Source organism: Anomaloglossus baeobatrachus, chromosome 5 (assembly GCF_048569485.1).
Source record: "Anomaloglossus baeobatrachus isolate aAnoBae1 chromosome 5, aAnoBae1.hap1, whole genome shotgun sequence".
Classification (NCBI taxonomy): Eukaryota; Metazoa; Chordata; class Amphibia; order Anura; family Aromobatidae; genus Anomaloglossus; species Anomaloglossus baeobatrachus.
Window position 1 is genome coordinate 54986675 of NC_134357.1, and position 16513 is coordinate 55003187.

Below are 16513 nucleotides of genomic sequence, written 5' to 3' on the forward strand. Positions count from 1 at the left end.
TCACAAGATCTCCTTCTCTGCTCCTCTCTTATCTCCTCCTCCCACAATCGCATACAAGATTTCTCCCGTGCCTCCCGCATACTCTGGAACACTCTACCTCATATCAGACTGTCACCTACCGTGAAAAGCTTCAAGAGGAACCTGAAGACCCACCTCTTCCGACAAGCGTACAGCCTGCCGTAACCGTCAGTGCAGTACACCACTGCGCAACCAGCTCTGTCCTCACCTATTGTACCATCACCCATCCCCTGTAGACTGTGAGCCCTCGCGGGCAGGGTCCTCTCTCCTCCTATACCAGTCTGTTTTTTACTGTTAATGATGGTTGTACTAGTTTTTATGTATACCCTTTTTCACTTGTAAAGCACCATGGAATTAATAGCGCTATCATAATAAATAATAATAATAATACTCTTGTATAATAATGAAATTCGGAGCAGGAGTCACTCATGTCCTGCTGTGATGTGTATGGGAGAGATCATAACAGATAGTTTCCTCCCACCAGCTCAGAGTCAATTGCGAGTTAACAAATAGAGCCAACAGAGGGGAAAAATGGTAAAAATACAGGAAACAAGTCACATAATGGCTCGAAAAAGTGTTATTCCTTATGTACACACACATCCATATTATACTCCAAAGACATACAGATAGGGAATTTAGATTGTGAGCCCAAATGGGGACAGTGTTCCCAATGTATGTAAAGCGCTATGGAATTAATAGCGCTATATAAATGAATATATTATTATTATTATTATTATCCTGAAAATATATTATTTAACATATAAATGGCCAATATTGAGTTTTTCTATGTCAGAGTATTTATACTCTGTTCACAATTGCGAAAGAATAAATTTTAGTCAAAATTTCTAACAATCCGAATGACCACATCTTGAGTTAATAGGTTTACCGGGCAGCATCAGTAACCATGGTACAACGGATTCATCCAGGTATAGCTTTCTAGTCATAAGCCACAGCACAGATGTGAACACAGTTATACAGGCGGCGCTATGTTTGAATGCTGAAGGGGTTGTACTAAGTTTGGAAGTTATCCCCTATCCATAGAATATGAGATAATTTACCAATAGCTGGGGGTCCAACTGTTCGGACCCCCACCGATTCCAAGAACTGAGGATTTGAAGAGCCCTGTGTGAATGGAGCGCTATTCAATGATGCACACCTCTGCTAAATTAACTTTCTATAAGACCATCAGAGATAGTCAAGTACAGTGTTCAACTGGACTTCAGCACTCCCATTAAGAATGAATGGAGCGCCAATGCACATAGCTCACCTCTGCTCCATTCATATGGAGCCCAAATTCTCCAGATTGTAGGGGGTCCTAAAGGTCAGAACATCAGTGATCAGGGAGATATCGCCTATCCTGTGGATAGGAGATAACTTCCAAATTTGGTACATTTGGTACAACCCCTTAAATTTATATTTGGCATAACCACGATTTTACCTTCTGAACAGCATCATTTCTCCTAGGTACACTCACACAAAGTTAAGGATTTTGTAGAAATATAGTAACCAATTGTACCAAATGTGATAATGATCAAAAGATTGAAATACAGTCAGTATCTGAAACAGAAACAGCTGTGAAGGAGGCTTAAAACTGGGTGAGGAAAAGTCAAACTCTGCTACAAAGGTGAGGTTGTGGAAGACAGCTTCATGTCACAGGTCAAACACCCTGGCAAGACAAAGCACAGAAACAAGACACAAGGTGTAGTGTAAGGTGGCAGCTGGACAGGTAGGTAACGGGATTTATGTGTCACTGAAGTGGCAATCCTCAATGATGTTAGACCTAGAGAAGCAGGCTCTGGCATAGTGGTAAAAGGTGTTTTTTTTTAATAAGCCCAGATTTTGGGTACAGGTTTTAGGAACGGCCACTAGAGCTGGGTGGGACTGGTCATTCCCTTACTTCCAGTTCCAGGATTTGGAAGGGGCTAATGATGGAAGTTCACTTGCCTCATTTACTGTCTGAGAGAAGAGGTGGAATCATCTCTGGTGTATGCTGGACAGTGACAGCACAGGATCAAAAAAACTTGATTTGTATGGATAATCGCTTTGGCTTTTTTTTTAATGTTCTACCATTTTGTTGGTGAAAGGTCATATATTTCCTGCGAAGATTTATGACGTTAAATAAATCGTCCTATTTGAGTAAGAAGTTTGCTTCCTGTGCCTACCTCAAGCCCTGCCAAAGAGTGGAATCTTTACAGCAGTTATACTGCATCAGCAAGGTCCCTCCCAAGCAGAAATGTGAAAGTAGACTAAGGGGTACTTTGCACGCTGCAACATCGCTACTGCGATATCATCGGGGTCAAATCGAAAGTGACGCACATCTGGCGCCGGTAACGCCTAGATGCGCCGATAAACGATCGCAAAAGTGTCGAAAATCGGTGATCTGTGTAGGGTCGGACATTTTCATAATGTCGCACCAATAGGAGATACGATGTTGTTCCTCGTTCCTGCGGCAGCACACATCGCTGTGTGTGAAGCCGCAGGAGAAAGGAACATCTCCTTACCTGCCTCCACCGGCTATGCGGAAGGAAGGAGGTGGGCGGGATGTTTATGTCCCGCTCATCTCCGCCCCTCTGCTTCTATTGGCCGCCTGCCGTGTGACGTCGCTGTGACGCTGCACGACCCGCCACCTTAGGAAGGAGGCAGGTCGCCGGCCAGAGCGACGTCGCAGGGCAGGTTAGTGCATGTGAAGCTGCCGTAGCGATAATGTTCGCTACGGCAGCTATTACAAGATATCGCATGTGCGACGGGGGCGGGTACTATCGCGCTTGGCATCACTAGCCGATGCAAGCGATGTCACAACGTGCAAAGTACCCCTTAATTTCAAGACGTGTTGTTCAAGCTCTTTAGGGTAAGCAGCAAGAAAAAGACAACGTTAAGGATAGCAGATGCCAAGGAAACTTACTGCAGCAGATGAAAGACACATTATACTTATTTCCCTATGAATTCAGAAGGTGTCCAGCAGTGCCATCAGCTCAGAACTCAGCTCAGGAAATATACTTATCCCTCATCAATACCATCAGGGCGGCATCTGATTGACTACAAATTTATTTTACAGCAGGACAACAACCCCAAACACATAACCAATGTCATTAGAAACTATATTCAGTGTAAAGAAGAACAGGGAGTCCTGGAAGTGATAATCCGGCCCCCACGGAGTCCTGATCTCATCATCATTGAGTTGGGGATTATAGGAAGAGATAGAACTTGCTAACAGATAGATCCACAGAAGATCTGTGGTTAGTTCTCCAAAATGTTTGGAACAACCTCTCTGCTGATTCCGTTACAAACTGTGTATAAGTGTAATGAGCAGAAATGATGCTGTTTTTAAGGCAAAGGGTTTGTCACACCAAATATTAATGGAATTTAGATTTATTTTTTGTTCATTCACTTTGCATTTTGTTTAATAATACAAATAAACTATTAACACTTATATTTTTCTAAGCATTCTTACATAGCAGAATTCTTTTAACATCAGCCTAAAACGTTTGAACATTAGTGTATAGGGATTCGGTCATCCCCCCAACCATCTTGAGAATAGGAGTCCCAAGTCCAGGACAAAGAGCAAGTGCCTGCATGTGGATTTGCATTTACCTTACTGTTACGCTTAGTTAAATAGAGTTGAGACAACCTCTGTTCTCCCAATCTTGAAGATATTGCATCGAGGAAGGAGATTTGAACACTAAAAGACACTGGCTATCTTGAGAATAGGAGTCCCAAATCCAGGACAAAGAGCAGGCGCCTGCATCTGGATCTGGCATTTACCTTACTGTTATGCTTACTTAAATAGAATTCAGAAAACATCCGTACTAACAACCTTGAAGTTATTTCAAATAAAGATGAAAGAGATTGGAACACTGACAGACACTGGCCATCTTGAGAATAGGAGTCTCCCGTCCAGGACACAGAGCAGGCATCTGGATTTGGCATTTACCTTACTGTTACCTTTTGTTAAATAGAGTTCAGAGAACCTCTCTTCTCCCAATTTTGAAGATATTGCATCTATAAATGATATTGGAACACTAAAAGAGACTGGCTATCTTGAGAATAGGAGTCCCACGTCCAGGACAAAGAGCAGGAGTTTGCATCTGGATTTGGCATTTACCTTACTGTTACGCTTATTTAAATAGAGTTTAAAAAACTTCCATTCTAACAACCTTGAAGATATTTCAAAGATTAAGAAGATTGCAACACTGACAGACTCTGGCCATCTTGAGAATAGGAGTCCCACATCCAGGACAAAGAACAGGAGATTGCATCTGGATTTGGCATATGCCTGACGTTGTGCTTAGTTAAACAGAGTTCAGAAAACCTCTATTCTCCCATTCTTGAAGATATTGCATTGACGAAGGAGATTGATACACTGACGGACACAGACAAAAAAGGGCCCCTGTACTAGAACAGTAAATGGGTCTTTTTCAGTCCAATAATTCATCAAAATGCACTAGTTCACCTGTTTTGGAGGTAGAAATGGGCCCCTGTGCGGCTGCAGAGGTTACCCCAATGGTATCTCCACCCTTGGATTGGAAGATACTTTTAAAAGTGAGTTATTATTGGGCCTGAATCTACAAAGTCCTGAAACAAACCCACATATACATACAACTGATCACCAGGTTGACCAAGGACACCAGGTTTCCACTGAACCCCACTGGGGTTTACTGTTTTTCAGCAATATAATGACATATAATGGATGGTATCTATAGTTTTGGGTATTACTTACCCTCAGGCACCACACTTTTGTCTTGAGCTAATGTAGTAGTGACTAGAAACAGCAGGGGTATTAGCTTCCCCACAGGATGCATTGTAGAAGAAGTTCTTCGTAAAAGCGCTGATGTGAATATTGTGTATAAAGTAAATAATGATGTATATATACCAGCTTGTGGACCTACCAAGTCCTTCAATGAGGCCGGCACACTGTGATAGGGACAGCTGGCAATTCTCAGTGTATATCTTGACAGAATCGGCATATGTAAGAAGTCATCAGCTGCTTGTTTCCCATGATTAGTTTAGTACAAACATCCGTCATGTCGATACTTAATACTGGAAATATCAATTAAAACTAATAGGAAGTCTATAAACATACTGATAAACTAAGATCAGTTTCCTAAAATGTTGCCCATTTACCTATAAAGGGGTTGTCTGGGGAGAAAAACTGATTGACATATTGATTGGTTTGGATTAAATATATATAAAAAAATAACATTATTCAGATCTCAAATTTACCATCACTCCCACCATGGGTTTTTTTTGCCAAAAGATGCAGATTTGGTGTATAAATTTCAGGACCAAATCTGCATCTCGTGGCAAAAAAACCCACACAAAAATGGTTTTGACATCGTTTCAGCTCGGTTTTCTGCCAAGAGGTGCAAATTTGGTGCAGAAATCTGGAGCAGCACCAAATTTGCATCTTCTGGTAGAAACCGCACCAAAACAGTGTCAAAACCATTTTTGTAGGGGTTTTTTTTGCCAAGATATGCAGATTTGGTACTGACATTTAAACACCAAATTCCTGCACTAAATCTGCATCTTCTGGCAAACAAAATGCATCAAAATGCTATGTGGATTTGATTCAGTATTGATGCAATTTTTTGCTACGAGATGCAGATTTGGTGCAGGAATTGGTGTATACATTTCAGCCCCAAATCTGCAACTCCTGCCAAAAAATATGTGGGTTTCTATCGAGAGATACAAGTCTGCTTAAATCGGTTCACCTGAGATGAGGTCACTGAGTTCAATCAGTTCACCTAAAGTGAGTTTACCTGCAGTCACAGGTGGGTCACCATGGAAACCTCCAACTGTGACCGCAGATAAACTGAAAGTGATGTCACTGCTTACAGCAGTGGTTCAGTCCGTGTCTGCCTGAAGTTGCAGTGGACAGTCATGTTTTGTAATGTGCCCGCGCACTGTAACTTCAGGATGTAGCAGGCCTGGGATCGTCGTGGGACCTTATGTTGATTATGTCGGACCGGGGTGTTTGGTGGGTTAATACTTCGGAGAAAGAGGGTGTTTTTTTTGTGTATTTTATTACAAATAAAGGATTATTCCATTGTTTATATATTTCTTTTCAATTACAAGGTTAGTAATGGGAAGCACATTGTGATGCCTGCCTGGAGCCACGGACTCGGGATCGGTGAAACAGGTGGATAGAGGTAACCGCCCACAAAGCAGGAACCCAGACCCCACAACCCTTTAACCCCTATACAGGGATATGGAATTACAACAGGGCCCAGGTGATTGCTGCACATGGAAGACTCCGGTCCTGAGAAGAGTAGTAACCAGGCAGGGTTACCATCCAGAAGGTAGAACAGAGACAAAAATCGTCAGGTGGGAGAGTGGTCAGATATCAAGCTAAGGGTCAAAACCGGAGGTAGCAATGAAGTACAGAAACGGCAGAAGAGTTGTCAGGTAATCAAGTTACGGTCAATATACGTGAATTCAAACAAACAGCAAGGAACCAGAGTCTAGCAGGGAATTACAGGACTATATCTGGCACCTGCCAGCAGAAGGGAGAAAGCATAAGAGGGGTGTGGTGCCTTCCCATTTGCCCCAGCTGAAAGGTAGTTAGTCCAGCTGGAAGGCAGACACCACCACAGTCAACCACTGGTGCTGCAGGTCCTGGTGAAACCCAGCTTAATAGATGAGCGGAGCCTGCACCCAGCAGAGCCACTGACTGCTCCCCCGTCCCCAGCGCCGGCCACAGTGGTGACGCATCGTCGTCTGGTGATCAAAGCAGAAGTCGACTCCGGTGGAGACGTGACACTCATAGACCCTACACATTACTAATCTATGGCTTAGTGGCAATTGTGAGCTGTCACTAACCCCTTAGGCTACATGCGCACGCTGCTTCTTTTTTGTGTTCACAAACTGCAGCCAAAACTGCACCTTGTCAGAGAGAGCCTGGAAATGTCACAAAAAATGTAGGTGCTTTTTTGGTGCGTTTTTGCTGCTTTTTTGGTGCGTTTTTGGCTGCAGTTTTGTCAACAATTGTTTCATGTATTTTTCAGTTCAAACAAGCCCATAAAGCTTGTTGAATTGAAAAAAAAATAAATTAGAAATAAATAAATAATTAAAAAAAACTGGCGTGCGGTCCCCCCCAATTTTAATGCCAAACAGATAAAGCCATACGGCTGAAGGCTGGTATTCTCAGGATGGGGAGCTCCACGTTATGGGGAGCCCCCCAGCCTAACAATATCAGTCAGCAGCCGCCCAGAATGGCCGCATCCATTATATGCGGCTGTTCTGGGACTGTACCTGGCTCTTCCCGATTTGCCCTGGTGCGTTGGCAAATCGGGGTAATAAGGAGTTATTGGCAGCCCATAGCTGCCAATAAGTCCTAGATTAATCATGTCAGGCGTCTCCCCGAGAAACCTTCCATGATTAATCTGTAAATTACAGTAAATAAACACACACACCCGAAAAATCCTTTATTAGAAATAAAAAACACAAACACATTCCCTCATTACCAATTTATTAACCCCGACAAAGCCCTCCATGTCCGGCGTAATCCAGGATGGTCCAGCGTCGCTTCCAGCTCTGCTGCATGGAGGTGACCGGAGAAGCAGCAGACACCGCCGCTCCGGTCAGCTCCACGCAGCTAATGAAGACAGCCACGCGATCAGCTGAGCTGTCACTGAGGTTACCCGCGGCCACCGCTGAATCCAGCGGTGGCCGCGAGTAACCTCAGTGACCGCTCAGCTGATCGCGCTACTCCGTGGAGCTGACAGGAGCGTGGAGGACGGGACTTTCAGCGGTGGCGGTGGCAGTGAGAGAGGTCCATCATCTTCCCTGTGCGTGCACGCTGGGGACAGCGGTACTTCAGGGAACACGTGGAGGACGGGAATATCAGCGGCGGCAGCGAGAGGGGGATGGACATTGGCAGCTGAAAACATTTGATTTTTCCCTCTCGCTGCCGCCGCCGCTGATAGTCCCATCCTCCACATCATCTCCCCTGTGCATGCATGCTGGGGACAGTGGTACTTCGGTACTTCGGGGAACAGGTGGAGGACAGGACTATCAGCGGCGGCAGCAGCGAGAGGGAAAAATCAATGTTTTCAGCTGCCAATGTCCATCCCCCTCTCACTGCCGCCGCCGCTGATAGTCCCGTCCTCCATATCATCTCCCCTGTGCGTGCATGCTGGGGACAGTGGTACTTCGGGGAACACGTGGAGGACGGGACTATCAGCGGCAGCGAGAGGGAAAAATCAATGTTTTCAGCTGCCAATGTCCATCCCCCTCTCACTGCCGCTGCTGATAGTCCCGTCCTCCACATCATCTCCCCTGTGCGTGCATGCTGGGGACAGCGGTACTTCGGGGAACACGTGGAGGACGGGACTATCAGCGGCGGCAGTGAGAGGGGGATGGACATTGGCAGCTGAAAACATTGATTTTTCCCTCTCGCTGCCGCCGCTGCTGATAGTCCCGTCCTCCACATCATCTCCCCTGGGGACAGCGGTACTTCGGGGAACACATGGAGGACGGGAAGGGATCACTTGCCTGACCTCACTTCCTGACAAATCACCTGCGTTTTTGGTACCAAAAACGCAGATAAAAGGCAGGTAAAATGCACCACTTTTGATTAACATGCATTTTTCCTGCGTTTTTGATGCCCTCATTGATTTCAATGGGTGACAAATGTTGACAAAAACGCAGGAAGAATGAACATGCTGCATTTTTTTTGTCACAAACTTTTGACAAAAAAAACGCTGACAAATAAATTGCAATGTGCGCATGACAAATCTGACTTCTCATAGACTTTGCTGGGAAGTCAAATGTCAGAAAGTTCTGCTGACAAAACTGCAGCCAAAAAAGCAGCAAAAAAAGCAGCGTGCGCATGTAGCCTTATATTACTCCGATTACCACTGTACCAGGGAAATCTACATGAGGCAGGTAAAGTGCCGGGATTGTTGCATCTAATGGATGCGACAATTTTGGGTGGCTGCAGGATGCTGTTTTTAGTCTAGGGTGGGGTCAATAACCATGGACCCCCCAGTCTACGAACCCAAGCGCACAGCTTTTGGCTTGACATGGCCGGGTATCCAAATTGGGGGGCCGCACACCATTTCTTTTAATTATTTATTTAATTTTTTTTTTTTTAAAAAAGCTGCATAGGGTCCTTCTTATTTTGATATACAGCCAAGATAAGCACACAGCTGGAGGCTGCAGCCGGTAGCCGTATGCTTTATCTACGCTGGTTATCATAGTATGGGGGGACCCTACGCCAATTTTTTAAATTTATTTATTTATTTATTTCTACACCACTATAGGGATGTAGACAGTGTGTGGGATTCCAACCCATGTCAAACATGGTAGGGACGCAGTCTGACTGCAACCAATCACAGACACTGGGACTGACGCTGAACAGGGGAAGCAGTGAATATGTATGAGAGCTAATCATCGGACCCAGAAGTAGTGTGACTAGTAACATGGACTTCCCTGAGAAGTCCCTATTCAGGGTCCATGCACGGACACTAGTATCTGGTACGGATTCCGTACTTTACAGTTGGGGTTCGCTCATCACTGGGCGTAAGGATTGGCATGCAGTTTTGTGACAAAACTACACCCAAAAACGCATTAAAAATTAGCCTTAGAGGTCACAAAAAATAAAATTGGAACATAAAGTGGTTAAACATAAAAAATTGGTATATTACTTTTTCCCCAGAAATAGTTGCGCTTGTTCACAGGCTAGTCCTAGTATTTCAGTTCTGTCCCATTTACTTTATTGGGATGGAGATGTAATACCAGACACAACACATGGACAGATGTGGTGCTAACTTCTGGGAAAATACTAATACTTCAAATAGGTTGTCGACTGCTTTTAGAATAGATTAAAGATGGGATCTGAGCAGTCCTAAAACAAAAAACAAAACACACCTTCACCTACAGGAGTAATGCTGACCATGTTCCCAGCCAGTCTTCTTGCTTCCTCTTTCAGCATAGGGCGTGAGGTGACTAATTCTTCCTGACTCGTTTTCTTTTAGGCTTGGGGCCTTGTCACTAAAGGTCCATCCTCTGGACCCTTCTTCCTAGGGGCTGCTTTGTCAAAAGGTCTGTCTCTAAATTCAGTGCTGTCTCGATTCCTGTGTCTCTTTAGGATTAGGCTATCCCATATGGTCTCCTCTTTCCTTTAGTTACCACAGGTCACTCACTGCATGCAGCCTTGATGACTATCAGACTTTAGGTCTGTACTAGTCACATGCTGGGCCCTATCTGAAGTTCTAGAAGGAAACTCTTTTCCTAGATGCTAACCCCTCCCATTATGAGCTAGTCCCAACTACTGCTTGCCCTATAGTCTGGCATACCTCATATATGAAAGTTCTATGCATTATACATGTAAACATTATAACACATTGCATTACTACATTAGACATTACATTATTTACAAAGACGCTGGACACAATTCACATGACAATACAACTGCGGGATTAGTGTCTTCAAGGAGGAACCACCTCCTTACACAAGGACTTATATATGTATATATGGGCCCTGAAGTCCAATAGCTCATCATCATGCACAATTTCACCTGCTCTGGTGGTAGCAATGGCCTCTGTACAGCTGCACATGGTACACAATGGTACGTCCACCCTGTAACAAGTATTTAAAACAATACAATATTGTGATTTATATGGTCCTAAGCTTCTAATCTTTGAATTCTTGAAGAGAATATTACAAGTTAATACTGTATATATAATTGCCAACTTTTGTGAAATGTCTATTAGACCCAAAAAAAGGAAAACTCCCGGAATAGTTGGCAAAAGTCCTGAGTGTTGCAGACTGCTGAGACCCCAACAACCCAAAACTAATCGTCCCATGTAATGAAAAACCACACTCAGATATATAAAAACAGAACTCTCTTTATTTGGAGATTTATTAACCAAATCTCATCTTTTAGTGGATGGTGGTCGGTCACAGCAAAAAATATTAAGATAAAACCACGTAAATAAACCACAGTAAACCAGTACAAAGCATTATGCCGCCGCTGGACTCCCAGCACAGGTAGTGTGGCGCCCCTGAGGCTTCCGTCGCCACAGGTCATTGCACCCCATCCAGCGGTGTGATGCCCATTCTGGGTGAGGAAGGGAGTGAACACCGGTCCCCTGGTAAATCTACACTACACCCATTGCTAGGAACACACTGGGACCAGGGATAGTGGCAGTTACCCTCCCATGCTGCATGCTGGGAGGGGCCGTAAGACCCATCCCTGCTCCTATAGGGTAGATCAGAGCAACTGGGGAGGTGGGAGGAGCCACAAGAGTGCAGACACAGAAAGGAAAGTCTAGTGTGAGCAGATAGAGAGAGGGTGGGAAAGGAGAAGGAGGCCTGCAGGAGGCAGGCAAGGAGGAGAAGTGAAAAGAAAGAGAGCTCCAAGTCAGTCAGGAGCTGAAACGAAGAAAGAGACGCTTCCTGGTGAAGATCCTGGGACTCAGAGGGTCCAGGTGCCACCAAGCAGGGAACAGAAGGGGTCCCAGGGCCACGGGTAGCTGTAGAGCTGCGGTGGCCTGTTCCACAGGAACATCGGTAGAGGGATCAAGCTGCAACAGGGGACGGTCTCTAGAAACCGGAGGAGTGCAAAATCATCTCCAAACAGTAAAAACCGAGGCCCAGGGAAAGTTGTAAACTCCCCGGGCCACAGCCCACAGCAGCACCTCTAGAAAAGGGGTAATCAGCCGACAGGTGACCCTCCAGCCTGGAGGCTGTTGTGGAGGCCAAGCCAGGTTTACCCTACAAAAAGGCAAGGCTTAGGAAGACAGCGGAAGACAGAGACACTTAAGAGAAGGGCACCGGGTTTTGCTCCAAGAATCACCCAGAAACGGCGGAGGTCCCTGACAGTGGTCCCAGCAGTCCAAGGGTTCCTGCCGGCCTTGACAAGAATTGTGAGTAAAGAACTTGAACTGCACCCTTGGAGTGGTCTCTGTTATTTTAGCCGCTTAAACTTCCACAACACCATAGACTCTCACGAGCACCAACAGTGCCCCGGGCATTGCTCCACCTGTGGGGAGCAGTATCATCATTGCTGCCACTTCATCACCCCGGAGGCCTTACACAGCAGCGGCGGCTTAATAGCCGCATACCACAGGTGGCGTCACGAACACAAACTTTAATTCACCAAGTCACTGAAGCCATATTCAAACTGACACCCACCAGGGTCACAGAGTCGGGCCCCGCCACCACTGACGTCCCCCGGACTAGTCCGGCCCGGCACCGGGTGTCCCATAGCCCTGGGGTGGGCGAGTCAGTAGCTTTCGTACAAAAACCATCAACGCTGTTAAATTGACCGCCAAGGAGGAGCAAAGTAGCAAACTGCGCTCCGACCCCCACCCATAAAATAAGGAACACTCGATAGAAAGAAATAAGTCAGCTCTAATTTCCGTTAAATATACCATAGGGAAACAGAAGCTGTGAAAAAGTGCGCTGCAAAGCAAATAAAACGTGACACTCCAACATGAACTCCATGATTCCTAAATAGCCGTCATGTCATACACGCGAGGACTGACCTCTGACTAAACCAAAGAAACCATGGAACACATCATAGTGGAAAGTTGCGTTAAATAAAGAGGCAGACGTCATTCCCAGCAGCATAGAAAAACAAACTAAGAGGTAAAGAGGCATCCCAACTATTGGTCCTCGATGCCTTTCAGAGAACATCCAAAACCTGAAAAACCGAAATCCTCATCCACGTGCATGGTTCTCCCATTCTCCTGGTCGCCCAAGATAAATGAATGGCCAAAAACGATACCACATGTTTGACACCATCTGTAAGAGAGAAAATTGTTACAAACGCAATAAAACCGGTCTAATATACATGGAGAAAACTCAGCACGGCAACTATAAATACGTCGAATTTCAGGATTGGCAAGTAATGGCACCAATTATGAATTAGCACCAATCTCCTAGCCTCGAGGCTGAGAAACACAAAGGAGCAATTAAAATAATATTTATGAGAGGGGAACCATTGTCATGAGGTAAGAACGAAGGACCTGAACGGCGAAAGAAAAGGTAATTGCAACTAGAGACAGGGGAAACTTTGCCAAGGAAGGAAAAACAGGTACCCAAGAACAAATATCTGGAGGCTCGGTTGTTTGAGCATCAAATCCGAATGCAAAACCCCCGATCACTAAATTGATGTTATCACGATAAAGACCACCGGGGCTTGTTTGGGAAACAAAGTTATATTATCCCACTTCTATTCCTGTAATCGGGACTCCGCATGTCCCCAAGTATGCAGGAACCAGTGCAATGGTGCCAAAAACACACCAAGAAGTGAGCACCTACCTGAATATATGATGCAAAAAGCCTGGATACCAATATAGACCGGTGTAAAATAAATAAAACAATTGCTAATTCATATTTCCTTTACTTAGAAATTTTGACTTGACGTAAGCAACAAGTATATATATATATTTGTGTTGTTTTACTTTTATATAAATATATTTATCAGGTCATTTCACTTCTAGAAACAAACATTTAATAGTGAATGTATGAAGAAATAGTGAACGCCCACACATACGACTCTCACCATGTTTTACTGTGAGCTTACCATGTTGTACAGCCACCAAAAAACCTCACCAGTGTTATCGTCTGTATTCACCACTTCCCACATGAGGGATGGAAATGGACACTCAGGCATTGGGGCGAAACTCTCAGAACATAATGAAAACGAGAAAGTGTCAGCAATGATATTTCACCAACTAAAATGTACCGGACCCATAACCAAATGTTGAAGCCAAAGCCCTAAAGAACAATAAACAATGAACTGTATTACCGAGGGGTGAGGATGAGGATACTATGACAAATGGTTTAAGAGTCGCAATTATGTTAGCGATGACAAATAGTTTAAGAATCGCAATGCTGATGCTAGCGGCCCAAAAGCAAAAGAGTCAAAGAAAAAAAAAGGCCAATCCAAAGTGTGATATCAATGGGAAACAACACAGCAAGGAAAGCTGAATTTTCCAACCCCTAGGACACCGTAGACCACTTAAAACCCTCAGAACCGACAGTATGAAAAAAAAAGATCAATTCCTGATAGTCGAACCTGGGAGCTAAACAAGGCAAGTATAGGATGAAAGAAGCTCTCAAACCGTCAAGGCATCTCACTCTAACATGCTATACAATACCGTTGTTAAGGGAAATGTCAACTATCCACTGGTGGGACCAGAACCAAAGTTCTGTCTGTAACCCGCACACTTACTATTGAGCTATACACGCCATCACAGCCAAAACCTGTTGTTGGAAGCAACAACCAACGAGGGAAAATGTAACCCGTCGGAAGAATTCTCATCTGAACAAACAATACAAAATCAGAGTGCGAAACCGAATAGGGGACGCTGGACAGAAACCGAATAGGGGACGCTGGACAGAAACCGAATAGGGGACGCTGGACAGAGCATGAATGAACAAATAGCGTTTAATAAACTTGACAAGAATTAAATCATCAAAGTTGTGAATGATGGGACAATCCCTGTCACATACCAAATGACCCATTTCAGGAAACAACTCAAATGGCTCAAAATAATAAATTAAAACAACCCAAAGGAAAATGTGTTAAATTAATGTCAGTCTTAAAATGACCAAAAAAAAAAACGGAAAAATGGTGAGAGTGTGAATGAACAAGGAAAACGGAAGGAAGACCTGATGTCTGATGATGCGTATGTTACCGAAGTGAAACCTTTAAGATAAGTTGAAAACGGTTATATACACACACATAGGCTGAAAATGTAACTATCGATATGATTATGTTAGCAAGAACCCTTTTAGATGTGTTTAAAATTGGTTATATATGTACACAAGACATTATCGGAAGTGCCGTTAAAGCTGATGAAACCTGACATGCATTGAAATTGGACATATCTGTATATACAGAAATGAATTATCAGCAATTCCGACGTTAAAAAACACAAAATGCTCACTGAAACTTCTAAATAAGATGACCAAGTAGTGAAAGCAGCCACGACATCTAATAATTAATTGTTAATAACTACATAATTCACCTGACATTAGGGGGGGCAGCAGAGTGCTGTTCATGACAGAAAAAAGACCCCATGCAGGCGGTGTAACCGGGGATAGGGAGGGGGGGACACACCTTGCATGTGGGCAAACCCCAGAGATGCAGACGCAAGGAGGGCAAATACAAAATCCTTGTGTCTTAAATAGAAACCTGGAAATTTAGCATACCTAGAAACGCTCAGGGCAGGGATCGAAACCATAATGCCATGTTATCCAGCCATCATATATTTTTTATCTTTTGGTAGACGAGCAGTAACCCTTTCCACTATATCACTGCACGACTGCCTATACACATCACTCCTTCTAGACTGAGCTCAAGGGCAAGATCCTCACTCCAACTGTACCAGGATGTGCCATGTATCAATGATTATTATTATTATTGATATTATTTATGTATTATTTATATTATTATTATTATTAATAATAATAATGATGATTATTGAAGGGTTTTTATTTATTTATTTTTTTTTAACTATAATGAACACCCTTACACGTAACATGCTATGGTACAAATGGCACAATAATAATAAACAATAATAATAGTAAAGCTATGAACGAAATGTTGGTGTAAAATTAAGCTGAATCTTATTAACTGTTTTGATGTCTAAGTTTGAACGTAGTAAAAAACATTCTTACATGTGCTGGAAGGAGGGGGTGTTAATGAACACTACTACAATCAGGCAGAAAAGTAACGGACTAGAAGGCAAGGGAAATAATGCTGGTCATCCCCCCGCCCCTGAATACTGGTACTTACCAGCACTGTGCATGATGAAGGTTCTGCAGTGGCTTTACAATAGTGTCTGGACCTGTGACCCAACTGCAGGCGAGTCACCAATTAATTTGAGGGCTCTTTTTCCACGAGAGGGTATGGAATGATGGAGCTGCAAGATTAATAGCTGCTGATGGATGGGGACCCTCTGGACTATGAGAGTCAAAGCAAAAACAGGCCAGCGGACCGGGTAGCGCGTCCTTAACGGACCGGTGATCCAGCACCCGCTGGGCAGACATTATGTATGGTGAAGTGCCATAGAGGCCACAGTCACTAGTGAAGGAGAGGGCAGAAAAAGGGGGGGGGATGGGGATCTTGTTTGATGAACCCTGCCAGTGACTGAGGCAGAGCATCGTCAGCAGGCAGTGCAGGGGGAGGGGGCAGAGGTGAGCTTGTGTCTGGTGAAATGTTCCAGTGACTGAGGCAGAGCAGTGTCAGCAGGCAGTGCAGGGGAGGGGGCAGAGGTGAGCTTGTGTCTGGTGAAATGTTCCAGTGACTAAAGACAGAGCAGCATAAACTGGCAAGGGGGGGAAAGGGAGGGGGGAGCCTTGCTTAGGCCTTGTGCGCACTAGGCGTTTTTGCCGCGTTTTTAGCGGCGTTTTTTACCGCGTTTTTGTGCTGAAAACGCAGTGACATTGCTTCCCCAGCAATGTCTATGGGTTTTCAGAAGTGCTGTCCTCACACAGCGTTTTTTTGTAGCTGCGTTTTTGTGGTGACCACAAAAATGCA

The 16513-nt window shown here is 44.3% G+C and overlaps 1 protein-coding gene across 1 annotated transcript in view; it reads right to left on the reverse strand.

The window, feature by feature from the left end:
• CUZD1 (CUB and zona pellucida like domains 1) overlaps positions 1-15833 on the reverse strand; it is a 37719-nt gene extending 21886 nt beyond the window's left edge. The window contains exon 1 of the mRNA XM_075352273.1: positions 15770-15833. Within this exon, the coding sequence (XP_075208388.1) occupies positions 15770-15782 (13 nt within the window). The 5' untranslated portion in view covers positions 15783-15833. The remainder of the gene's footprint in view (positions 1-15769) is intronic.
• Between the last annotated feature and the right edge of the window lie 680 nt (positions 15834-16513).